This window comes from Lepisosteus oculatus, chromosome 4 (assembly GCF_040954835.1).
Source record: "Lepisosteus oculatus isolate fLepOcu1 chromosome 4, fLepOcu1.hap2, whole genome shotgun sequence".
Lineage (NCBI taxonomy): Eukaryota > Metazoa > Chordata > Actinopteri > Semionotiformes > Lepisosteidae > Lepisosteus > Lepisosteus oculatus.
Window position 1 is genome coordinate 24,988,813 of NC_090699.1, and position 26,161 is coordinate 25,014,973.

Here is a 26,161-nt window from a genome sequence, read left to right on the forward strand (position 1 = left end):
AAAGTACCCGTAAGAAACATTACCCATATCAAGCTAATGGGACTATATGAACAGACTGTATACAGTATTTTAATATTAAATGTAATGTCAAAGGGATCATGAAGCAATAAAACAATTATGTTTTATTAAAAAAATTACAATAATATATGCATTTTACAAATGAATAGAAAGAGCTAATATACATGGATCACAATACAAAAATATGTGTAAAATCTTGTAGCTGATCAACAAATAGTCCCGGTTTAAGGGCTGAAAATTACTTGTTTCTCACTTAACCAAACATTAAATAATTAAGGTATGAATATTAAGTGATTATAATGCAGATCACAAAACAAATTACATACTTTTGACCTGTATAGCCAGAAGCTAAAAGCTGTTATTTATAACTCTTGCATATATTTACAATAGACCCTTTTATAAAATATACAAGAAATAAACATGATTTAATACAAATATTCACAATATGGTTTCCTGAGTCTAAACTAAATCCATAAAATCCATTAGATAACCTAGTGTTTGAGTGCTGACACTGCAATTTTAAACTCTGGCCTCTTGTTTACAGAATACATAAGAGATCTTGAACTATGCAAATACACAAGTTGAAAGAAAGGTAAAACTTATTTGTTATCAAGCTGTGTAAGGCACTGAGGGTTTAGTGAAGGCTTTAATTATTGTTTATAATACTTCATATAACAGCTACTGTCCTTTAACAGCTTGAACTATATAGGCACACCCTGGAATACACACAATAAAAGTATATACCAGGGGTCAGCTTTGAAAGTTTGAAGTTCAAATGGATATTAGTTTAGACAATCTCAGAGACACTTGCATATTTAATCTGCAAATAATGACAAACTTTCCAAAATACAAAAAAGATTGATTCTAACAGAAAGTCACAAAAAGTACAAATTTATTAATAGTAACGTAGGGAAACATTTTACAAACCTTTTCAATTTATTCTTTAGTAATCAAGTTTATTTCAAATATGTTTTCTTGCTAGGACAGTTAGACAGCAATCCCCCCGTGTGTCTCTGTGTCTGAAATACTGAGGAGTAGTGGCTGTTCTCTTTTTCTTTTCAAACTTACATTTTTTTCACTCTATATTAAATATATATCTCACAGCATTGTAAAATTATTGTGCTATCTCTTTCTCTTATTAATAATTAACCTCATGAGGGCCTGGTCATTGTGAATTACAATGTTGTGATTTGACCAGAAGTAGATCATCTGATTTTTCTTTTTACACAAATACAGTATAATGTGAATTTTGCCCACCAGCATCCATCCTAAGTTAGATAACTAGCCAGGACTCAGACATGTTGTCTTTTTGATTCCATATCAATTATTTTAATAATAAAGATAACTAGATAATTCATAAAGTTAACTAGCTTAACTTACTGTAACATCAGTTTTCTGTGTCTTGTGAACATTATTCATAAATGGAACAAACTTGGAGTCTTAAAGGCTAATGCAAGTGTTTTTGAGTGCCATATGGCTACAGTTTACTGAAAATAACACAACTTAATAATTTAGCCATTATATTGATTCTGTACAAATATCCTTTGTTACATACAAGTATATTTTGGTACCAATCACCTTTTCATATTACATGCCTTGTTTCTGCGCATCTTCTTTTTGATCAATATTTGCTTCAGACTCTTTGTCAATTTTTGTTCTGTGCAAAATACATTTGAATGACACCATGATATACATACAGTATATACAACATGCTAAGGCTTGGCCTGAGTATTAAATTAAATGTGCTAGGTTTAAAAATTACTTGCCTTTGCATCCGATTATACATAGGAATGCGTTCTGTGCTGTACAAAATAAATCGTGCAAACCTTGTCACACCATTTGCAGCAGATCTTTCTTTTTCAAGCAGGCCAACGACTTAAGGTCCTCATAAAAATAATTTTAATTAAGGCAGATTTAGATGTACCTGCATAGTACTGTACATTCAACCAATTTATCATACATTTAGCCTTCCTAGAGTAAATGTTGGCAATTAGTTTAACAGCAGACACAATGATATAAGCTAAACATAGATAATACAAGGACCGACTGCTCAGCCAATGGGAAAAAAAGAAACAAAAGTGATATTAAGTACATTTAGGGATTCTTAAGTAAAGAATACAAACTGCAAGAATAAACGTGTCAAAAGAAAACTGAATATTTTTGTACTTTCTTGCCTATTTTTAAAGCAGTGTCTGTACAGTATATTATTGGGTAATGGCATTTTCTAAAATAAACCATCTTGAGACATATTTTACATCTATAATTTGAGATAACTGAGACACTCCTGTTGCTGAAGTGTGCTTATCAAATTGTTTTTATTTAATCAATACACTTTTTGGATAGGCTGTTCTTTGTTGCCCAATAAAATAAATTAATCTAAAAAATAAAAATATGTTTGCAAATAAATTAAACTGAAAACTCATAGAGGACCTGGTTGGTACAATTTCAGAGTTGGTAGGGAGACTGGCAGTTTTACACAGCTGGTTAAAAAACAGGTCATCATATTCCTCTGGTGTTGTTCTCTCCCTAAAAAAGAGATTTAAACAATATCATATACTGCATGTCCATCCAAGTTTACAAGATTTCCAGGATTCTCTAACATCATATTTTGTAAGAATAAGAACTATAATAAAAAGCATCTATAGCATCAAAAGATTTCTAATGTTAATATTGCAACTATTACACGAATCCTTATCTGGAATGACATGCAAGACCGAAGAGCTGTGAAGCAGCAGAGCTCTCAGCCAAACCCCTGCTTGTACTGTACATAATTAATTAAAAAATCTCTCTTCCTCTCATTTGGAAAGCAGATGTTTTCTGTATGTTCAAAAGTGGCTTTCGGAGATTCTGATCAGTGAAATTATGTAATCAACTGGTCACACAATATATTCTGTGTATGTGTAATGCCCATTACAGATCCAGTAACATGTCAATTACTTTTAATTTCCTGAATCTGCAGCCTAATCTTTGTGCTATCAAGAAAAGGGCTGTATTTTCCTTTTGGAGAGTGATAAAATGGCGCTGTTAGAATACAGAACCTGAAAATCTCTCTTGGACAGAGAGATTGAATTTCATATAATGCTCCATGTAGGATTCTACGTGTACATTTGTGCAATAGATGATATATAAATGCTTCAAGCACTGACCATTCAAGCCCCTTATTAGCAATTAGCAGATGGGTACAGAGTATCTACGAGGTTCCATCTGTCCACTCAGAAGATGTTTTGTCACCATATGTGTCTGGGCTTCAGGAAATACTACCCCATTTAATAAGTAATTTTAAGGTACATTAAGGAGTTGGAACTGGGTATTATTATATTGTTTACTAAAAACATTAAAATCCATTGTTTTTATTGGATTCTATTGAATCCAAAAGAATACTTTTTTTTTAAAACTTTTCTGCAGAGGTACAGAGAAATTTAAATTATGTAAGACTTGTGTCTATGAATAAAAGAAGCCAATTAAAGCTGTGGTCCTAAGGGTTTCATAGATTTACGGTTTGCTGAAAAGCCGCAATAAAAGTGCAGGCCATCATGTAGAATCATTAGACTTTCTGGCTTCATTTTAATGGCGTCCATTGCAGACATCCTATAAAACTGCTACCAGAGAAGTGAGATACTGCTTTGATCCAAAAGCTTGTACTATGTATTCACTTACAGTATATCCAAACATCCTTATTAAACACTTTAAAATATGTGCACAACAGTATTCTATAGCATCTTTGAAATTTAATCCTGTCCTAAAAAATAACATGAGCTGCACAATTCTGTAACACAAACATAATTTACCTTTAAATTTAATGCGTAAACGTGGAATACTGTTTCCATTCATTATATAAGGAAATAAAAAACATTTCAATGGCACATTTTAACATAATATTCAACAGCTGAGATTTGGTGAAGTGAATACTGTACAGTATGTGTACATAACCAACACAAAACATATTTTTGTGTTTTTGGTTTTACATACAGTTAGAACCTGGAGTGTAGGAATGATCTAATTAAAGAAAAGGGAACAGCTACAAAATTGTAATAACCTTTCTTAATTTTTAGCATATTAAACATTTTTATAACCATACGTATATATCTTTTTTATTCCATTATTAAATTCCCTGTAACAGTGTAGATTTCAAATTAATTTTTAATGAGATACTATGCTATTTCCACATTCAAACAGAGTACATGAAACTTTACAGTTCTTTCAAGACTACAGCGACTGTCCATATCAATTTTAGTCAAAAAGCTAACTGAAACAATGAATCTTGCTAAAATACAGCCCTGTATATCAGCTGGATCTCTTCAAAAGTTTTTGAAGTTTAGAGAGAAAAAAAACTTTCATTTTAGAATTTTTTTTCTGTTGTTTATATCCTGTTAGACTGGAAGACCAATATTGAAACAGAAACAGTATACAATAAAATGAGCACTTCTTAAACACTGATTGATAGTACTATTTAAAGAACAAAGTCAGATGTTAGATGTACAAAATACAACCCAATGGTATTAAGTTGTATTAACATGTGCCTTATATAATGTTGGTGGGTGATCTGGCAATGTATGAGTTTCTGTGTTACACCTTGGTCCAGGTTCTACCATATACTGTATACTGTAGTGTTCTTTAACTGCTTTTAAAGGGGAACTGCAATGCTGTTTTTACATTTTGGTCTTATAATGAATCAGCAATGATGAGTGCATTTCAAACCACAATTAAACTACTAAGTGCACGGTAATGTGTACAACCTCCAATTTACAGACAAAAGAGATGGAGTTTCAATATTCTATATTGCTGTCATTGTCTGTGATTCAGAACAAGACAACAAAACTTCTGGTGACGCAAAAGAGGCCCTATTACATTGTAAACATGCTTTAGACAATACAAATGTCGTTACTATTTTATTTATAAATATATATCGACACTTAGAAGGCAACATTTTTTAGATACTTTATCTAAGTATTGCAAAAAAGAGCAACTTGCCAATTATAAAAAAAATACATTTATATTCATTCTCTAGTTTTGCTAAAGTGATCTCTAATTTACATTGGTGGTTATTTTATGGTAAATCAGACCTAAAAGAAAAATTCTAGCTGGACTTATATTTTTGGAGGACTTGGTATGCCATAGTCCATGCCATCTCCTGAACAGCTGATTTTAATTAGTGCAATTGAATTTAGTTCACATATCGACTTTGACATAGTTTTGCTGACAAATACTACTTACCTATTAACTCAGCATGCAGATCACTTTTGAGCTTTTCTGGTATGAAATGTCTCCTGCACAACTTGTACTGTATTAAGCATTTATTATTATTATTATTATTATTATTATTATTATTATTATTATTAGTAGTAGTAGTAGTAGTAGTAGTAGTAGTAGTAGTAGTAGTAGTAGTAGCACTGGAAGTGGGCAGTTCCATTATATTAAGGGTACTTATTTTATTCTGTAAGGGCACTGCAGTATATAAGTAATTTTACATTTGAAACTTAGCAAGGTTTATAGGATATTTTGCACAGAAATTGTAAAAATACACACTGTCTTCCCTTTATGAACTTAAGGACGATTAGGTTGCGTGGTCTATATAAAAAGATTAAACATTGATATTTTAAGGAAAAGTTTCTTTATTCTTGCTATAATTTGTAATAATAAAAAAAATTCACTGTTTTGTAGGAAACACTCATGTCTATACATAATGACGTTTGGAAAAATAACAATGCTTGATAAATAATTGCTTGACTGGTCCAGTCTTAGTTTTAGGAAAGGTAAACATGATTAGAATGACATAACAAAGAGGTACTTATGAGCCAGAATATCAACAGGCTATTGCCTATAATTTCATTGCAGTCAGATGCTCGTATGTCTGGACTAATTATGTAAACTATGATACAGCAGATAATTATAAGTGGGGGATAAATCCTTTATCTCTGCCATTCAATATTTTTGGTTCAAAGTCACTCCAAAAAGTAACAAAGTATTTGCTGCAATGTACTTTATACATAATTGTAAAATGATATAGATACCTGTAACAGAACACCACAATACCTAATGTAATGTAATGTTTAATGTGTTAATACCTACTAAATTAGTTAAATAAAAATTGGTTCAGTTCCCTTTAATTTGTCTTTTATTCAATGATATTGTTAATACTCATATTTTAGTGCTCTGAAATAAACACATACATGGTATCACATGTTTACTGTAAACAGTCAGTGTTACATCTCTCTGCAAAAAAGGCTTTCTGAGAGGTGCTGGCAGATGGGTTCAATCAATCCTCCTTCAATAAATCTGACACTGCCTTAAACACAACAGATGTGAAGAGGCTGAATAGAAAATAGGACCTTTTTTATGCTAATAAAGGTGTTTAACCCGGAATAGTTAATAAGTCATCCACACACACTGAGTCACAGTGTGGAAAATTAATGGTTCTGCTTGAGGAAACAAAATAGCATACTGTAAAAGACAACAGAAATAAACAATGAATTTGATTTAAATGGTGAATACTTTATGGCATTTCATGCTTCAGGGGTTATGTAAACAATTCTTTTAAAAGATTTTAAATGCATAAAATGTATGTTCTTTAATGTGCTGTAATGCAGCCACTTTGATGATAGTTGGATCAGCTCTTGCTGGGCAAATTATAGTATTCTTTCCTGCTACCACAGTGATTTTTCCCTGCTAAGAGTAAAGGGTTGAACAAGCAGATCATTTATTTTTCTCTATTTCTAGGAGAGTACAGTAAAGAGATATAAAAGAGCTACATAACAGGGCTAATAAATCAATCACTTTTTTACCTGTTATTGGAAATATCTTTTGGGATGTTCCACCACAGGTATATACCATAGTTTCAGAATACCAGGAGTGCTGTGCCACTACTATATCCCATTGGAATGACGAAGAGTGGCATTAACTTATTAATCTTCAAGGTTTTATAGTCTGAAAAGACTGTAAAAATATTAAACATAAAAATGTACAATACATATCAATCAAAACAAAGTTTACAGTAAAAACACACATACTCTTACATATAATTAATTATAATTTATCCATACTGCAAACAGGTGGCCTCTGTGAAATGGGGAAAAAAGATAACTGAAAAATAAGTAATATCGCAATTGGAAGCATCTGTGTTTATATCATGACTAACATGAGGTGTGTGTAAGCAGGAATGAAGGAATTCTGTGTATTTAAATGCCATAAATGAGTTATTTATGTCATTTACTTTGAGTATGAATTCATATGGTGAAATTACTACACTATTTTACCATTTGTGCTGGTAAAAGTGTAAGAACAAGCACTGAGGATATTTACCTCATATAAAAGAGCAAACAGTATTAAAAATCTTCTAGAACTACCTTATTGGGCAATTGCTGGTTTGTGGCTAGAGATGAGAAGGAATCTAAAGAATTTAAATTCCTGTAATTCCTAATCAATTCGTTATTATGCTTATAATGAATTATCATTCTAGGTGAGCTACTGTAATATCAGTTGGTACATACTGTACATATATAGTACCAGGCTTCCTATTTAGCATAGGCGCGTTTTAAAAAAGCAAATATTTTGATCTGGAACTCCCTCTTGTGGACTTTATTTGAAGACTGAAGCTTGATTTGAGAATGTAAAAGCCAACAAATTACCAGTTTATACACTCAAATAGTGATATAGTTTGCTTATTTAAAGGGGAAAAAAGAAAATCTTGCTTATTCCGAACCATAATCAGGTAATTTACAGATCACCTAATTAAAAAGGGAAATACTGTATGCATCCTTACTCCATGAGGTTTGTCTTTATAGAGGTACTGTATAAGATATTAAGAATTAAAGGATACTAGCTTTCTTTAACAGCATGAATAAAAACTAAATGTCTGTACAGTATTTTATCATGGTAAAAATGCAGTATTTTCATTCTTAACATTCCTCCAAACACACATAACAGTAATTATGGTATCTTAACATTTTACAGAACTTGTTTCAAGAAGTTAATTAATAACTTGGATGTTCATTGTCAAACAAAAATGCAAAAATGCAATTATTTTTTCTCACCTGTGAAATTTTATTTTGGGGTGGATAGGAACTCTTTCAATTCACTCTGAAAGACTTCACCATTGTCTTTGTTGAAATTAAGTCTAATTTGGTTTCAACTTCCATTAATATCAGACATAATTTTTGATCCATTCAGAATCCAAGTATACGTTTTCATCATATCTTCCATCTTCCTTGATAGGTGAACTGAAACTCTGGCTTGCCTATGTACCAGTTGAATCTCTTTCTTAAATGGGTGATACTATATAATATATAATATCGCTGCAACATACATATGACACTGTTTTCTTTCAGCTTCCAGCCTATGACGTGTAATTATTCTAGAGTTCAGAGATGCTCCTGCACTGAGTCCTTTTATAAAAACAAAAATATTATTTTACAAGCACCACATGATTGAGGTAAATATCTCAGTTTTAAAATATTGGGAAAGTAGACAGTCATCTTTAGGAACTAAATATTTATTTTTTTATGTCCCCTTCCAACAGAAAAAAAATCAGTCCTTGATAGTTCTGTAATCTTCTCATGTATTTATTGAAAATGTATCCAATACAATCTGTTTTTAAAACTATATTCCATTGTTTGGCTTATTTTTAATTTGAAACACTTATTGTATGGGCCCTAGCATCTTCCACTTTCACTGGAATCTGGAACACTGTCTTCATGAAACTGCTGAAAATGTTTCTAAAACCATCCCTTGTTGAGAAGTGAGATGTCAGTAGGGCACATCAGTTTATTTCTTCATGCTTCTATATAGAAGCAGCCGGGTGTACCACCTGCCTAGCAGGAAAAATCTTCAATTTAAGAGTTCTTAAATTGTGTGCACAAAATTTCACAACTTTTCTATATGGTACCTTTTTTAGGCTTTCTGTTATTTCGTTCAAAAATGTTTTCTTATATCTTCAAAACAGTGTCGCATTTCCACTGTTTTAGCATCTGGATCCAAAAAAAAAGCCAAAAAATAATTTCCTGAAAGGAAACACAAATGCCATGTCTCCGAGGTGTTCAAACTCAGCTTGTCCTTCTTGTGTGTTGTGATGTCTTGGACAACTCCAATCTTCTTACTTAAGATGCACCAAACTGTTTGTTCACCTGGTGACTAAACAATAACAATGCATTAACATTCTCTACTGTATGTGCACAAAAGGCCAATTAAAGAGCAAATTGATGCAGTCTCTTCAATCTGAAGTTGTAGGACTTCTATTCCCATTATTTACAAACAATTGCCTCCTTCATAGTTGATTATTGTGCTTTCTTGTTAGAATGTTTATAAGCTGAATGTTCATTAAAAATTTAGTGAGGAATGGATTAATTTGAAAACCTTCTGGTGTTTTCATCTTGATTCTGGTAAAGGATTATTGAAACAATAAATGAAGAATAATTTAATCAGTCATTGAAATTAATTTACTTTTACAAAGCAGTGATCATAAGGTCTTAACTCCCAACCACTCCAGTACCGTTTCAGTATTATGATATAATACTACAGTGAGGCCTTTAACTGATTATGAATATATTAGGACCTACCTGTTTTGGCTGACTGGAAGAGCTATGACCAAAGAATGAAGGCTAAAGAAAAAAACAAAAATAAAAATAAAAACTGAAAAATGGGTATAAAATAAAAAAGAACAGAGAAATAAGTATAGTTTAGACCACAGAAAGAAAAGGAAGCAAAACACAAAGCAAGAAAAGAATGATTAATACTGTATGTGTCATATACTTATATTACATAAAACCTGAGATCTGATATTAATTAAATAATCAACTAACATTGTTGTGCTTTATACTTGTTTAATTCCATGCATTCAGCTAAAAATGATCCATCTTTATTTCAATAAAAGACATCTTTAAAATTAAAATTAACATGTCTAATTTAAAATTCCTTCCTTCCTTTCTTTACCAGGAAACTGCTTCAGCCTAGTAATGATCATGGCAAAGTGAATCCTATCCCAGAAGCACAGGGCACAAAGCAAGAGCTAGGCATATGCAAACATGGATAATTTACTTACTTTACACTAATTTACTTAACCCTCATGTCTTTGTGAGGTACAGTAGGAGGAAGCTTGGAAGATGAAAATGGAGCACTTGAGGAAATCCCACATGAAACTCAGGAAAGCATGCAAGCTCCACAGAAAAGGAGCACAAAGATGGAATCAAACACAGGGCCTCATAAGTAGTGAGGCAGCTGTGCTGGTTGCCATGGCACCCAATACCTAAAATTCATTGTGTAAATTATACCATTTGTGTCTGTCTGTAGTATTGACCAATAAAATAAAAAAAAATATTTACCTTCTCTTCTAATTCCTTTATCTGTCGTTTCTGTGCTTCTATTCTTTCTTCTAGCTCTTTAATTCTCTATAAAGTGTTATGCAAGACAAAAATAAACATTCTGATGTGTGATGCAGTCTATTTCAGATCTATAAAAATAATCTCAACTATTTATGATATTATATTAAATGGCAATTCATCACTTCAGCTAGGCATCCAAACACTGAGACCCCAAAACATACTGAAGTTTCCCCGTGTGTGGGAAAACAACCAACAACCACATCCTAAAAATGTCTAGAAGCCATAAAAGAAAGTGTGGCCTGTCAACTCAACAACTACCAAATTACATAGTTCGACAGTATGGGAAGCTTTTTGGGAAGCTCTTGAATGGGAAATTTTCTGTTATCTGCTGCTTCAATGGAAATGTGCGTGCTCTTGTGAATGAAGTGACAACCACATTTGTGCTACAGTACATGGGATTAAAGATACATGTAAAGTTGCTGCATGAACTTCTGAATAATCTGTGGAAAGATAGGTCTTTTTACTAATTTCTAATTTTCAGCTACATGTATGTAGATCATTCAATTAAATTAAAAGACACTAAAACATTTCATCAACCAACAGCCAACCCTGTACGAAAAGGGTGTTAAATTTTACTGTTAGCAATGTTAAAGGCTTAGAACTGTCTTCCAGTAAATCTACTCTAAGTATTTTATTAGCAAACACATTTTTCTCCTCACAGTGTTGTGCTGTCAAAAGCTGGCTACGCTGTGGGAGCTACAAGAATGAAAGGGAAAATGAAGGAAAGAAAGCTGTGCCCACACCTGTTGCGCATGATGAACCAGCTCCATCCTCTCTCTGAGTATCTGAGCATCTCTCTCTCGGAGCTCACTCATCACCTGCCGTTTCCACTGGTCCACTGCGTACTTCAAAGTCTCCCGCTCCTCGTCTGAGAGCAGCTCAGACATCTTGGCTCCAGCTTCCTGCTGCAGGGCATCAAACAGCATGGCTTCCAATTCAAGGATCCGCTGCCCATTACAAAAGGAGAGATACACTTACAAAAAAAAAGTCATGCATATTTCCTAATGAAAGCCAGGTTTCTTATTTTCAACACTTATATTTTAATCCAAATGCTTTTTCTAAAAAGACAGCAATAAAAAGTACTAATACGATGTAGGATTGTAGCACATCTACTGTGGAGCTGGGTTTCTAATCCTGGTGCTGGGTACCAACACCTGCTGGTTTTCTTTGAATTTCAGATATTTACTTAAATGAATTCTTAAACGACCCAACAAGCTGCTTGGTAACAACATTAGCAAGTTTTCTTTCTACTTAAAAGTTGGATATTTTAAGTTACTTTAAATATGCAATAGTTAAAATGTAGTTCCTAATGGAAATACATATTGAGTTCTAATTAATCATATTATAATGTCTATATAAATGCCTTATAGACATATAAATATACATATAAATGATATATATATATATCAGCCAGCCTACTGAAAACAGCTTTTGGAGATCATTAAAGATAAATACATTTGAAGGCTACAGTATTTACACTGTAATATATTTTGTAAAAGCAAATAAAAATAGCTTTTAAGGCAAGTAAAAAAAATAGAAAATACTGTAGCTTTCACCTTATGTGCTTGATCCATTGACTGTTTCCTGTAGTCCAATTCTTCATCCAGATACCCTTTCTGTTTACTAAAGAGCTCCTTAGAAAAAAAAATTACAGATAATCTTCCCATAACATGCTCAGTCAGAAGGCAGAAAACGGAATATAGAAAATCTTTTTCAAGATGTCAATTACCTTTTCATTTTCAAGGTCCAGCATTTTTTGCTGTAAAGCTGATTTGGTGACTTCTATTTGCTGGAGCCACTGAAAGCATGAAATTATAACCATTGGGTTAAGTAGATATAGAACCAAATACAAATTTTATTTGTACTTCAGAAATACCCCATAGATATAAACCTTATCCATATTAAGGGGGTAAATGCTACTCCTCTCTTGTGAAATCCAATAAGTGACAACGAAAAACAAAACATTCATTGCCAAAACGTACAAATTGCTGTTTAATTGTAATTCATTGAAATTACTTTTTTTCATTTTTTTTTTAACGGGGCTGTCTGTTTGAAATCTGAAAAGCAACTGCATCTTGTCTTTAATTTGTGCGGAAAGCATTCAGCTGTTTCATGCATTAAATTATAATATTGCCACCAAAAAATATATGAATGCAGCATTTTACTGTAAATGTTACAGCGACTTACTGAATCTCAGTATTTCCTTTGTAACAAAACAAAAAGACTTGCTAAATACCTTTTCCGCTAAGGTCAAAATTGTCCTTGCTTGAATGACAACTACTTGTTCTTCATTGGTTAAGTTCTGTATGATAGAAAAAAAAACAGATATTAATAAAACTCACTGGAAGGTACAAAGAAAAAGAAATATTAGAGCACATTAAAATACAGTTATATAACTTTCCAGTTTTTAAATAAATATTCATTGCAAAAATAACTTGTAATTAAGTAATTATGAAATGCACAACTTAGAAAGGCAACATACACTTACGGCGTTATCTCCTAAAATATCCAACTTTTTCATCAACTCTGTAATTACAATATCCTAAAAAAAAGGAGAAAAGATCAGATTATTTCCGCTCATATTTATGAAATATTTAACATCATGTGGATGTCAGAGTTGAGGGTTGTTGACTTACATTGACACCCTCAGCTTGGCAATACACCTGCAGAGGACTCATGCCTTCTGTAAACGGAATGTTATGAAAGTTGATTGCAGGGGATCTTCTCTCCCGCTCCTGAAATTAAATTAAAGATTGTTACAAAATTATCCATCTTGTGTGTCTCAGGAAAATGCAATGTTTGTTAAGAATTTTCAGCACAGGTTATCTGTTCTCAACAGATAATTATTATCACAGGAACATAAAAAGGAATTAAATCAGAATTTTGATAGAATCTAATGCCTTATCTTACTTCAAGTTCTAGGATACGGAACTCTAAAAGTTCGTTTTGGTCTTTAACATCCTGGATATCATGTTTCAGCCGTGATTCCTCTGTCTCCATTTGTTTAATCTAGAAAAACAGAAAAATAGAAAACACTTCATTAAATGACTGTGTAGTAAAAACGCTCAAACAATTTTTTATTTCTTTACATACTTAATACTGACCATATAGGAATGTCCGAAAAAAATCATTGTATTTTTTTTTACAATTGGATTGTTCATCCACTAAGAGGGAACATGAGCTGCGATAAGGCCACTGTTAGACAGGTTAGTTTTACTCTGCTGGTGATGAAAAAGCATTCCTGCTCAGTACAAGGGAAACTGCAGGTTCAGATGAGGTGTCTGAGCTTGGATGAGGATTAAACAGTAGAAGGCTCTGTGGAATTTTAACTGAAAGCTTCTGAAACAGAATCCCCCCTAAAATTGGAATACCAATGACTTTTCAAAGTTTACTGAAATATTTCCAAGCAGTAAGTTACATTTCCAAGCATGATTTCAAACTTCACCCTGTGAATAAAAGACAGCTATTGAACACAGATACTCAGCAAAAATATATTCTACAGGTACTGTACCTGCCTAGTACGGTGTATATGATGAAGGCAGTCTGCAGTCAAACGTATTTAAAAATATGATATATGTTTGTTTTTGGCTATTTTCAGTTTTGTGCATTGAATAGTGATTAGGAATCAGCACCTCACCAGAAAGTTATGCATTCAGATTCCAAAGTATTTTATCCTTATTGTTCCACCATAGCTAGCTGGGTTAGAAATAACTGTATGCAAGAAAACAGACCATTATAACATCTGAAAATTACTTTGTATAATTATTAAATAATAAAAAGGCTACACTCACCTTATCAACAAGTTCCTGGTTCCTCCGATAGAGGGCTTGTTTCTCTTCGATCCATTTCATATCCTTTAAAATTAAATTTAATAATTTACAGCCAAGCATTAACTTTAATGTGTAATTGTATGATTTTAAAGTACAATTCTACATTCAATGTATTCATCTGAATTATTGTTACTTTGCTATATTACATATTTCTGTGTTTACTTTGCATTTTTAAAACACACAAACAGAGGTAGGTAAAGTAAAATAAAATCATATAAGTGATATGGCAGCTAATTGATCTTAATTAAAATACAGTACATAAACATATACAGAAAAAGCTATTGCAATATATTATGCACAACTGACATTTTCATATTACAACACTTACAGTGTATGTCAAATATTTTTTTATTAGTTAATTCAATAACATTCAGTAAGTACAGTAAATAAATGGTTAAATTTAATACTTTAGATTTACTTAAAATTAGTTTTCTCTTTCAGTCTTTATATACTTATTTATACTGAGAGGCATTAAAAAAATAACAGAGGATTGTTAGATCTAATAACTTTTGTTGCATTCTTAATACGTTTCCATATATACAGTATAATGTAGCTTTTGGTGACATAAAAAAACTATTCTGACAGGTTATTCTCTTCACTGTTCTGAGCAAATTGCTGCTTTATCAGCACATGGTATTACATGTACTTAAACAATACATTTCTTGACACAAAAATTCTTCTTAAACTTTCATTAAAAAGCACTCCTTTTAATCTACAAAGTCCCCTGATGTATTTTCATTTGAAAAAGAAAAGGCTGAATATGAAGATGCAAGCAGTTTTTTGACTAATCACCTACTGTTCTATAGTTAGTTCCATTTTGTCCTGTTTTATGGATGGGCCCAACATTAGCAATTTTCCAGTCAATACATATTACTCCAGTCTGTAAAAGCTTCTAGAAGAGTTTTGTTAATGGCTTATGAATAACAACGTGAATAATAACTGGACCCTTGAGATTACGTTAAGTGCTTCTAGTACCTGAGACACTTCTGCCTCTTATTTGCTAATAGTTTAATAGAGAACTTTGTGTTTGTTCAGCCTGAGGCATTTTGTTTTTTTCTAAAAACCTGAATGAAAAATTCATTTAACACATTAACCATTTCCAATTCTTCCTCTAAATGTTTTCCATTATTGTCTATGAAACACTTTCTCTTTTCCTTATTTCCTTCTCTACTGAAAAAAGAACTTTATTATTTATTTTAGCCTTGACTACAGTATTTGTTTTTTCTTGGCATTTGTAATATCTTTTTTACCGGTGCTTGAAATTCATTATCCCCATTAGAATATAACATTTTAAATAATAGGGATCAATTTGGACCGTCTAGTTCATTTCTCATTTTCTTAGCCAGATCCAGTTTTTTAATGATTTTACGGAGTGCTTTTCTCCTAATTTTTCTTCATTGAGTTATGAAACCATTTTGGTTGCTTCTTTTTATACTTTGATTTCATAGTGGGATGAATCCATTGGAAAAATAGAACGTCTTTAAGCTCCATTTTCAGCTGATTCCATACTGTATCTACAATATCTTAACTAATTCTACTTCTGTTGAACTCATTACTTACTCATTACCCATTCTACTCCTCATTTCTTCAGTCTGATTTCTGCACTGCATCACTTTCACATTTCCCTAATGGTTCTTACACCTGTCTTTTCCTTACTCTGTCCTGCCTGTTTGAAAAGACTTCAAAGAACAATAATTCCTTGCAATTTATAGTGTTTCCATCCCAAAGGATCCAAAACTGCTTTAAACAGTTTAAAGCAATGAACAGGACCCACTTCATTGACAACTGAAGTCATCCACCACCCACATGGTTGATGTGCAGCAGCCATTATGTGCCTGTAGCTTCACTACACTGTAGCTTCACTACATCAGGTAATAAAGTGAGAGGTTCACAAAGTCATTCACAATTTGAATTATACCAATATTCTCCCGCTGTTAAGCATGTGTAACAGTTTTGTGTCAGCTGCAGCTATTCCTGATGGTTTTTTCCAGTGTGGGAAAAATGTAAATCTCTCATCATAACCATCCTTTACTATTGTTCTTGATGTCATAGTATAAGACTGTATTTTCACTGATATCTGAATTTAGAGGCCTGTAGTATACTTCTTGCACTATGCATTTCAATTTCTGAGATCCTTATTTTCTCTATCTTAGGCTCCTGTGCCTTAATACTCTTTTAGGTTTGTAGTGCTCCTCCGTCACCTTTTCCATCATTTCTGTATCTGTACCTCCTAATACTGTATTTTTCAACGCCGGTCTTTGTTAGTAATTTTCTGTGGATCAAAGTATATCATAATCACAGGGCAAAAATATAGTTACTATAGGATGAATTGTGCTCCAAATAATCATTGGAATTAATTATAACCATTTCAAAATGCAGAAACTGGACTTATAACTGGTGGGTTTTGGGTTCAAATCCCTACAGCAGAGTGCAGAGTGAAGTACATTATTCTGCTTTCTCTAGCCCAATGGGTAGGTTCTGTGATGGGACTGGTGTCCCATCCAGTGAGGAAATCAAAAACGTGTTTGCATAATGCCTCAGAAAGAAAGGCAAGTTCTGTCCCAGTTAACTGTTGTGGCTCAAATAAGAAGAATCTACACTACCTACTAATAGCTACATATGCCCCTTGCAGATTTTCTTTGAATTCTCCCCCATTCCATTCTAGATTACATGTGTTTGAAATTCTCTGTAGATCCCTGCACCAAAACAATTTGTCCCCATCTTTTGACAATGATACTGTATAAGATGAAATTCAATGTACAATACATTATGCCCACTGTCCACTGTATTTGAAACCAGAAACAAACAAAAAAAATGAAATTCAAGTCAATTTTATAGCAAAGCTTGGGTGTAATTTGGAATTTGCGATATCTAAATATCATTATTCATAAAAATCCATTCCTGTTAAACCAAGCAACATAATTTACCACACTGCCTTTCTGAGGGCACTTTAGCTCTTACTATATTTCTGTAACAGCTCATCCTCTAATGCATTTAATATATTGTAATGGAGAGTTCATACTGTAATTTCTTACCATGGCAGAAATGTGTATAGTGACTCATTGCCATTGCCTTTAATATACTCAAGGCAGTATACAGGTTGAAAACCTTTGAACTACACCTTAAATTTGTGTAGGTATGCAGGTTCAAACAGCTCATTAGCTAATAACTGAAAAGTATAAACTGATATGTGGATAAAAGTAAAATGAATTAAACTACTTTTTTGTCACTGAGTTTATTTTTCAAAGTGCTTTAGTCAACATACAACCATTTTATTTCTAAGTTGCTTATTGAAAGTCCATTTGTATTTTAATGCATTCTGTGTTAAGCAATTTCCTTTATTTCATCTGAGCAGAATGGGCTTTCCCCCATTTTAAATCCAATAAAGGTAATTGTTCTTAGAAACATGTCAATATGCTCTCAAAAGTCTTTGTTTCCTATTAAATTCATATAGCGCGCTAAAGCACTCAACATTTGGAAAATCTGTGAACTAAACTATCACCACTTATGCTTGGTGTATCTAGCACAGACCTTCTTTACTTTATTGAAATGCTTGTCTGGATTGCTGCCTAAACACTGAGATATTTCGCACAGGCTGTATAACAAAAGTCTGAATTTTGTTACAGGTACAATTTTGTTTAGTAAATTACCATTATTAAGATATATTCCTATACCCATATTCTTTTCTTCTATTGTTTTCAGATTAAATTCAAATCTTGAGTTAATGTAAAACTGAACTGTTACCTAATAGTTTGGTGAGACTTCTATTTTTCACTATTCAATGATATTTAATCAATGACAGTTTATTAGACAAAAACAGATATAATCTAGGTTTTGGATATTTGGTGCACTGTATCCAAAATATTATCTCTGAGGGAATGCATATCAACATGCAAACATGCATCCCAATTTTCAACAACAACTTAATAATTAAGTGCATTTAAAAAATGACTGTCAACAGCAATCTGCATGGTCTGAGCCTCTGCTGTGCAGCTGGGCCAGCAAGCAGTGTTTGAGGCGCCCTCTGGTGATCAGAAGATGGAACCTGAACAACTGGCTGCAAGGCGGGATACATTTTGGACAGGACAACAGTTCATTATAGGGCACAGGCACACACACAAGCTCTCACAGCATAATTTAGAGATGACAGTTAACCGAGACAGCATGCCTTCAGATTGTGGGAGCAACTGGTGAAAACTTGTCAATGTCACAATGTCAACATGAAAGCTCTACACAGAAGCCACCCTAGTTTCCAGACCAATAGCTGTGAGACAGTATTGATAACCTCCTGACTAGTGTGCCCCCCCCCCAATTCATGACCACTTTAAACTAAACAGATGCTTTAATAAAATACCTGGCCTTGCTGTGACAAAGCTTTCTCAAGGTCTTCTATTCTTGTTTGGTATTGAGTGATTTCTGCCTGTAGTTGTTCTCGCGTCTAAAGAAACAGAAAATAAAAGTTAAACGTGATAACGCTGAAAATATCTGAAAGACATTTTCCTTAATTAAGATCTCATGGATTGCTCAATATGAATATAAATAATGTTATTGAACACGGTGCCTATCCAGATGCATGGTGAAAGAATATGTCATAATAACTTTTAACCCTGTTAACTATTAACCCTTATTTATTTGTGTAACGAAGGTGTTCATTCCGGACCCTATGCAGACGACACAATCTGGGGTTGAGTTAGGAAAACAAGGGGAAAAAAGCATGTGGGAGTCGGGAAAGTAAACAGCTGGCGTGTCCATGGTGCGCTGGTGTTCGGGGAAGGTGTGGCCGAGGCAAACAATCCAGAACTGAGTCCAAAAGGGGAATCCAAAATGGGGCAAAAGTCCAAAGCCAGGTGATCCATCCACGACAGACGAGATAAAAACAAGAACCGGGTCGGGAACAGGAACAGGAACAGGAGCCTTGATGGGGCCAGGTGCTTCCAGGTCCCAGACTCGCCTGTTACGGGAACCAATGCAGAGCCCGGGACAGAGTAGGCGTCTGGCTTTTAAAGGGGGCTGGAACAGGGAGCAGGTGCGGGAGATGAGTGAAAAACAAGGAAGGGCTGGAGCGTCCTTAAGAGGAGGGGTTTAATTTGCTTTATTTTTATTACTTACAAAAAATCCAAGCCAAATTATAAGGGTCACAACAACTTGGAGCCTATTTGAGAAGCACAGGGTGCAAGAGGGACAGCACCCTGAATGGGGTACATTCCAATGCACACACAAAGATACAGTTTAGTGATACTGATCAATCTGTTAAGAATGTCTTGGTGAGGTGGAATGAAATCAGAGTACCCACAGAAACCTGTATGAACATGGGGAGAACTTAAAAATACTTAAATGTTATACATTGTTTATATATTTATTGGGTTCGCATGTTCCTATTTCCACCTGGGGTTCTCTTGGCGCTCCTTTTAACTTACACTATCCAGGCTAGCTGGCTTCTCTAAACTGACTGTAGTATGTGTATGAGAGTGTGTGCCATGCAATGAGTTGGAGCTGTCCCAGCCTTGTACCCTGTACCCTTCAAGTTAGGTTTGCAATCACAAACTTTAATCATAAAGACGTTATTGCAAATGTATGAATAGACACATATTTATTATTTTGTATGATCATTTAAAATAATTATAATAATTAAAATATATTTTTAAGTCATTCTGAAGTTTCTATTGATGCTGTAGCATTTATATAAATAGAATAAAGATTAATTCTGACAAAAACTTAAAACAAATACCTTGACTTCTCTTTCAGCATCAAATGTTCCCCCAACCTGCTCTTGCAACAGTGCGTAGGCCCGTTGTAATGCTTGGTACTCCATTGTCAGCTGTCGAAACCGCAGTTCTGTCTCTTCTTTGACCATGCCCTGCAATATTGCAGAGACAGTTGTTGCTTTAAATAAGCTAATGCCTCAACAGGGTTGCACACAAGGTAAAACTCCTTAGTTGTATTACTTAAAAACACAGCTCCCATGGAATTAAATGGATTTCTATGTCAAACATTTGTGAAACTCAGGATTTGACATTGAAAAAATTATGAAAAATGTCCTCTCAACTGTTTTTTTCTGAGTAATTTAATCTGTATGATGCATGTATTAATACATGTCTGTTAACTTAAAAAAACTATACGATATACTATATCCTTACATCTTCTAAATCATCATCAGGCGTGCAAGGAGTCCTGTCGGTTTGATAAGAGATTGAGGAGCCATCAGAATCCAAAGATGCATCTTCATCATATCCAAAGAATGTTTCTACCACCGGCTTCTGAGGACAACACAGGATGTTAGAGGCTTTCACGGCACTTGCAAAAGAGCGGAAATCTAGCTGAGCATGAGCATTTTGTGTCAAATTATTAAAGTGCATTAATTTTGTGAGGCTTACTGTTTGTTTGTTACTGCTTGTTTTAATCTGATTTTAGCTTCTTGATATTTCTAGAAATAAACCTGTAACTTCTTACCTTACATGGCTTGACAATTTTTTTCCTTTGTCGTCTGTACCTCAGAAGTTTATCACGCTCCTGCACAGAATACATGCACAGCAAACCAGTTATGAGGCTATGCAATGTAGATAAAGACAAATGATGTGATCAATGAAAAGTAATTTTAATGCCAATCCTGATGCTCAAACCGATTCATTCTCAGTACTGTAAAAATTCCTAGGTTCTTTAAACATAAACATCCACTGAAATAAAATTAAAACAATGCCCAAGTTACAGTCTTCATGATTACCGTTAGAAAACAGCAGCAACACCTGAATACTGGCATCCTTGAGAATCTGAGAAACAGAATGTCTGAACCCTATTCTGTCTTGTGATATACATGTTCTTTTGTGGGTAAACTATAGAAGAAAGGGTCTAATAAAATATCTAGATCAGGTCTTTCCCTGTAGCTAAGTATGAATAAGAAGAATAAAATTAAATCTTACTATGACACTCTTTACATAACCAGCAGTTTCCAGTGCCTGAAATTCAAAAATAAAATAATGAACATTTAAAACCTAGCATCTAAGAAGATTCTAATTACCTAGTATTTACATTTCAGTATCTAATCTGTTTACATAGTATACTGTACTTGTCCTACAATTGTAAGCATATACAGTACTGCATATATTCATGTACATATTCTACATACAGAATAATGTTAATTCTTTTGAATCTTTATTGTATACATTTACCAAAAACAGAGAACTACATCATAATTATATTATGTTAAAGATACTGTATATACTGTAACTGTATTTCTAAAGGATTTGGTGATTGAGATTACATTCTAAACAGTGTTTATGCTGAATAGACTAGAATGACTAAGTGTGAGGCCAAGACTGATATGTGTTATTGTGTTACCTTCGACAAATCATCAATGATATTTTGTTGCTCAACAACTTGCAACCTCAGAAATTCAATCTCTCGCTCTTCTTGACTCTGATCAAGGTCATTCAAGGAGCTTGGGCGCCTGATGGTTCCCACTCTCTCTCTCTAGACAGAAAATAAAATATTGTTATACGTCTGAGAACTAGAACAGATAGATAGATGCACACAAAACCCCCGGACGTTAATCTATGTCCAAGCAGTTCATGTTTATTTCAATAGCATTGTTCCAAAGACAGACCATGTTTCTCATTAGTTAGCTGGACTGCTGTTTCAATTGACAGGCAGAGTTTTTCTAAAAATATCCAGGAGGTCAGACCTTTAACCTTCTTTACACTTAACAACTCTCAGATGCTGTTCTGTCTACTAATTCACTAGCAGTGTAAAATGCTATTAGGAAAATTGTACATTTAGCAAATTTAGAAAAATACTATAACCGAAGAGCAAAGTACACTACAGCAGAATTTTTTAATTTAAATATAGACTGATTTTAGATGACAACAAAATTAATCTGACAGCACTATCCTTGAAAAAACACACACAGTGAACTAACAATTTACCATTTCCATGTTCTCCTGGGTGACAAATTTCAATTTGTTCTCCATACGACGAAGGGCATGGGCCAGCTCTTCATTTTTTCTGCTAAGTCTCCTGTTTTTATCCAGTACAGGTTTGTATTGACTCTCAGCTTCCCGAAGCCGCTTGAGCTGCAAGAGTTCAAAAAAGAATACTGCAGCTTTACAGCATAAGAGAACTCATCCGTTCTGTGTTCAATATTTTTCTTTGGTACATGTTCTGACATATCTCTTCTCTTTATTTGATTTAATGTGAAAAACTTAATAAGAATTATCACACATGGCTCAGTCTAATAGTTGATGGATTTCTGTTATGTGTATGTTTATGTGTATGTTTTTATTATTGTAAACACAGGTGTACTCCTCAATGTGTTCACATATTATAGACAGCAATTAATATAGTCTATTTGTTTAAAAGATGTGCAGGATGGGATATACTGTAAGCTTGGCAATAAAATAGCTTTTTGTTGCTGCCAGCTCCCTTGTTGAATTTTTCATGTACTGTATATAGCCAGTAAAAAGGTTTTCCTCTTACACATCACAAAGTCTGATAACTACATCTTAGATTTCTGATCTAAGAAAAAAAGTCACTTCTCTGTTTCACTTACCAAATGTATAAAGTGCAAGCTTTTGACTCACCATTTTACTGTGACAAAGACAATGAAGAATAAAGTGTCAAAACCTTCTGTGCAGTTAATCTTAGGCAAAAGCTTTGCTTCAAGTATTTAAAGTATTTAAAGTAGGTATTGTGTACAATTTTGGTCACCATGCTACAAAAAAAGTTATTGCCACTCTGGAATCAGTCCAAAAAAGAGAAATCAGGTATATCCAGACTCAAAGGGTTATCCTACTGTAGTTTGACAGACTAAAAGAACTGAGTCTGAATTTCGAAGTGTAAGGCACCAGTTAGTTGCCTTTGATTACAGTTTGTACATCACCACTTCAATCAGAAAAGAGCAATTAACCCATGATTCTTTAAGATTGATAGAAGCACTATCAATATGCTGTTGAGCTACAAAGTCAAAAGCACCCTCAGTTACTACTGGATGGAAGTTTTACTTTCCAGCAGTCACTGGCAATTCCTCAAAGATGAGGCACAGAATCATCAGTCTTTGTTTACAGAAAATCCCCTTTGACCTTCTCTGTCAAAACTTCAGCAGTGTAAAGATTTGGCTTTTAGTTGCCTGTACAGATTTTCTGAACCAATAACATATTCTAGACCAGGGGTATCTCTAGTCCTGGAGATGCATTATCCTGATACAGGTACCCACTATCCACCTTCTACAGATCTGGAACAATGTAAATCATAGGGGTGACTTATTAAAATATGTACAGAAATTTAGAGATCATTTGGTAGAAAAATCATCATACTCTTTAGCGCTCAATAACCAGGTTTCTCTTAACTAATCAATTTTTTATCTTAATTGATCAATGGTTCCGACTGTTCCTTATCTTTTAAGGCAGTGATTGAGGGTGACCTACTGTATAAGACTTACTAGACTGGGACTCTCCAGGACCTTGGCCAGAGGACAGAAGACCACTGCCTTACACATGTTCACATTGGCTCTTTATAAGCACAGACTGTAATATGTAGAATGCCCAGCAGGTGGATTTGGAGCATGATCAATGCTGCTAATAACATAACATTATCATGTTAATAATAGGTTATGTGCAGCAACAGCAAAAAGAGTTGATGTTTATTTTCATCTTCCTTATCTTCAATGTCAAACTCATCTGCCCTTGTCATTTATTAAGTAATTTACTTCCTGAAAAGGCTGAGTTTGAAAAAAAGATGAGGTGGAAGACCTAGTAGACTGTATCTGAGATTCCACAATTTTTCATTTATATTCTTTTCCTGTTCCAGATAGCTTTCAAGCTCAAGACAGGTATGCTTACTCTCTGTGTTAAGATGGGAAAATTTGTTTAAAGATTCTCTAATATTCTTTATGTATAGAGCTTATGTACATTATAATTACAGCTATTTCATGTCCCTGTAATTTGATTTTCACTGCTGACAATAGCACTGGCTTTTCTATTACAGTAATATTAAAAAATTACTGATTTTATAAAAATATGTTCCTTCTTTATCATGATAAATGATTTTATGAGAGATCCAAATGTAAATGAGACCTTGGAAAGGTCATGTTAATACAACAGCCCACATCATCTATTATTCAATTTTAATATTTGGCAAATATAAATGGTCCATTTTCTTTACAGCAGTCTTTCATTCTTTTCTCTGCTGGCTGTGTAAAAAATCCCCTTTGGCTTGAATGTTCAAATTTGTTCTCTTAATGGCACGAGCTATCTTACAGAAAGGCCAATAATATGCCAATCTAAAAAAAAACTGCTGCATTCAAATTTCTCATAATATTTCTGTTAGTTTAACAATATGTCTCAAAATGATAGAAAGGGTGAATCTGATATTATTTCCCAATGCAGAGAAACAAATGTCACCACACACAATCACCATGACCCTTAAAAGGAAATAGGATGGGTGTTCATGATTGTTCATAGAACTACAATGATACAACATGGAGAGAATATTTACTTTACATTGAGGTGCTACCTGAGTAGTTTTATCAGCAAACTAAGCTCTGCTTGGAATTTGACCAGTTTGCAAGAAGTGTGTTGATCCTGGATTTCTTTTTATGTGTTTTTTCATTTTGAAAACGTCACGAACAGTATGATATGATATTCAGAACGCCACAAATAACTGATTTCTTTCATTTTTTCCCCTCCATTTAATGGATAATTATGAAATTATGTAAAAAATGAATCAAAGCGAAACTGAAATGGGTCAGCCCTGATGGACTGACGTCCTGTCCAGGGTGTATCCTGCCTTCTGCCTACTGCTTGTCAAGATGACCTGAAATTGGGTGAAGTGATAAGAAATGGATGGAAGGATGATACAGAATGTCCTTTCCAAAGGAAAAGAATAAAGTAAAGAATACATCCTAATAAGTCAGCATAGAGATACTTTGGGGATTTATATCATACAGTAATATTTAACTGTGCTTCACATGAAGAACAACGTAAAGAGAAACTAGGACAAGGAGACAAATACATTGCTCACCAGTTCATTCCTTTCCTCAGACAGCAGTGCATTACGGTCTTCCAGTTTCCGTATGATGGCACTCAATTCAGCAATCTTAAGCTGGAAACGCCGAGCATCTCTTTCATCCAACTGCTGTTCCTAAAACATAAACCAACTGCAAATAACTGAACATCAGCCCAGCTTCCAACAGGCTTCAGAGCCAACCCAAGCACTGAAGAGCTCATCGGAGGCTGTATAGTCCATGTGCACTGATTAAAAAAGAAGCATTATGCTTAACTGTGCCTTTATCTGATTACTTAAATTAACATAAAACTACTCTAATATAAAAGACGTTTCAGTAATTTCTTAACAGTTTTGTTGGTGTATGACTGGGAAGTACACTGAAAGAACAGGGAATCACCTCTCCATGCCTTCTGTCCCTTTTCCCACACATTTTTGAACAGGGAGCACAGTAAACCATTCAAGCTACACTTTCACCACACTTGTATGTACTTAAAACACCTGTACATGTACTGTAATAAATGAAAGAAAGGCAACGTAGTAAAGTAGTAAAATACAGATACTCAGAAGACATACTCCACTTAACTATGTTAATAAACACAATGCACTAACATACAGAACATACAGAAAACTCCATCATTCTATTAATATTGGGTGTTCTAGGTAAGCTTAGTTTTTGTACAGAAAATTTCGATTTTACTGTGATGTTTACACTACAAAAATTGAAGTTATATGACTAGCATTTAAATTGTAAAATGAAACAATATACAACCTAGTAAAAAGAGAAACTAAATCAAGAATTCCTTATTCAACAGGTGCAGGAGAGACTTTTCAAATTTAAGAATTACGAACTTTATTCTGACTTACTACAAAAAAAATTGCTACTCCCTTAATTTTTCTGATTTATTAAGAAAACTTACAGCCTTTGTAGCCTTTGTTGCCTTTGAT

General features: G+C 33.7%; 1 protein-coding gene across 2 annotated transcripts in view; it reads right to left on the reverse strand.

Annotated features, from left to right (window-relative positions):
- Positions 1-96: 96 nt before the first annotated feature.
- The window catches only part of jakmip3 (Janus kinase and microtubule interacting protein 3), a 59,377-nt gene continuing 33,312 nt past the window's right edge, over positions 97-26,161 (reverse strand). The window contains exons 6-26 of one of the 2 annotated variants that reach the window (XM_015346507.2): positions 25,232-25,351; positions 22,141-22,287; positions 21,557-21,688; positions 21,139-21,174; positions 20,672-20,731; positions 20,359-20,478; positions 19,950-20,078; positions 18,576-18,659; positions 14,183-14,245; positions 13,302-13,400; positions 13,028-13,126; positions 12,880-12,933; positions 12,628-12,693; positions 12,121-12,189; positions 11,948-12,025; positions 11,135-11,338; positions 10,332-10,397; positions 9,570-9,611; positions 8,049-9,144; positions 6,801-6,951; positions 97-2,544 (exon numbers count right to left, since the gene is read on the reverse strand). In XM_015346507.2, coding sequence (XP_015201993.2) covers positions 8,926-9,144; positions 9,570-9,611; positions 10,332-10,397; positions 11,135-11,338; positions 11,948-12,025; positions 12,121-12,189; positions 12,628-12,693; positions 12,880-12,933; positions 13,028-13,126; positions 13,302-13,400; positions 14,183-14,245; positions 18,576-18,659; positions 19,950-20,078; positions 20,359-20,478; positions 20,672-20,731; positions 21,139-21,174; positions 21,557-21,688; positions 22,141-22,287; positions 25,232-25,351 — 1,887 coding nt within the window. In that variant the 3' untranslated portion in view covers positions 97-2,544; positions 6,801-6,951; positions 8,049-8,925. Of the gene's footprint in view, positions 2,545-6,800; positions 6,952-8,048; positions 9,145-9,569; positions 9,612-10,331; positions 10,398-11,134; positions 11,339-11,947; positions 12,026-12,120; positions 12,190-12,627; positions 12,694-12,873; positions 12,934-13,027; positions 13,127-13,301; positions 13,401-14,182; positions 14,246-18,575; positions 18,660-19,949; positions 20,079-20,358; positions 20,479-20,671; positions 20,732-21,138; positions 21,175-21,556; positions 21,689-22,140; positions 22,288-25,231; positions 25,352-26,161 lie in introns of both variants that reach the window. The other variant, XM_069188982.1, reaches the window with a different exon arrangement.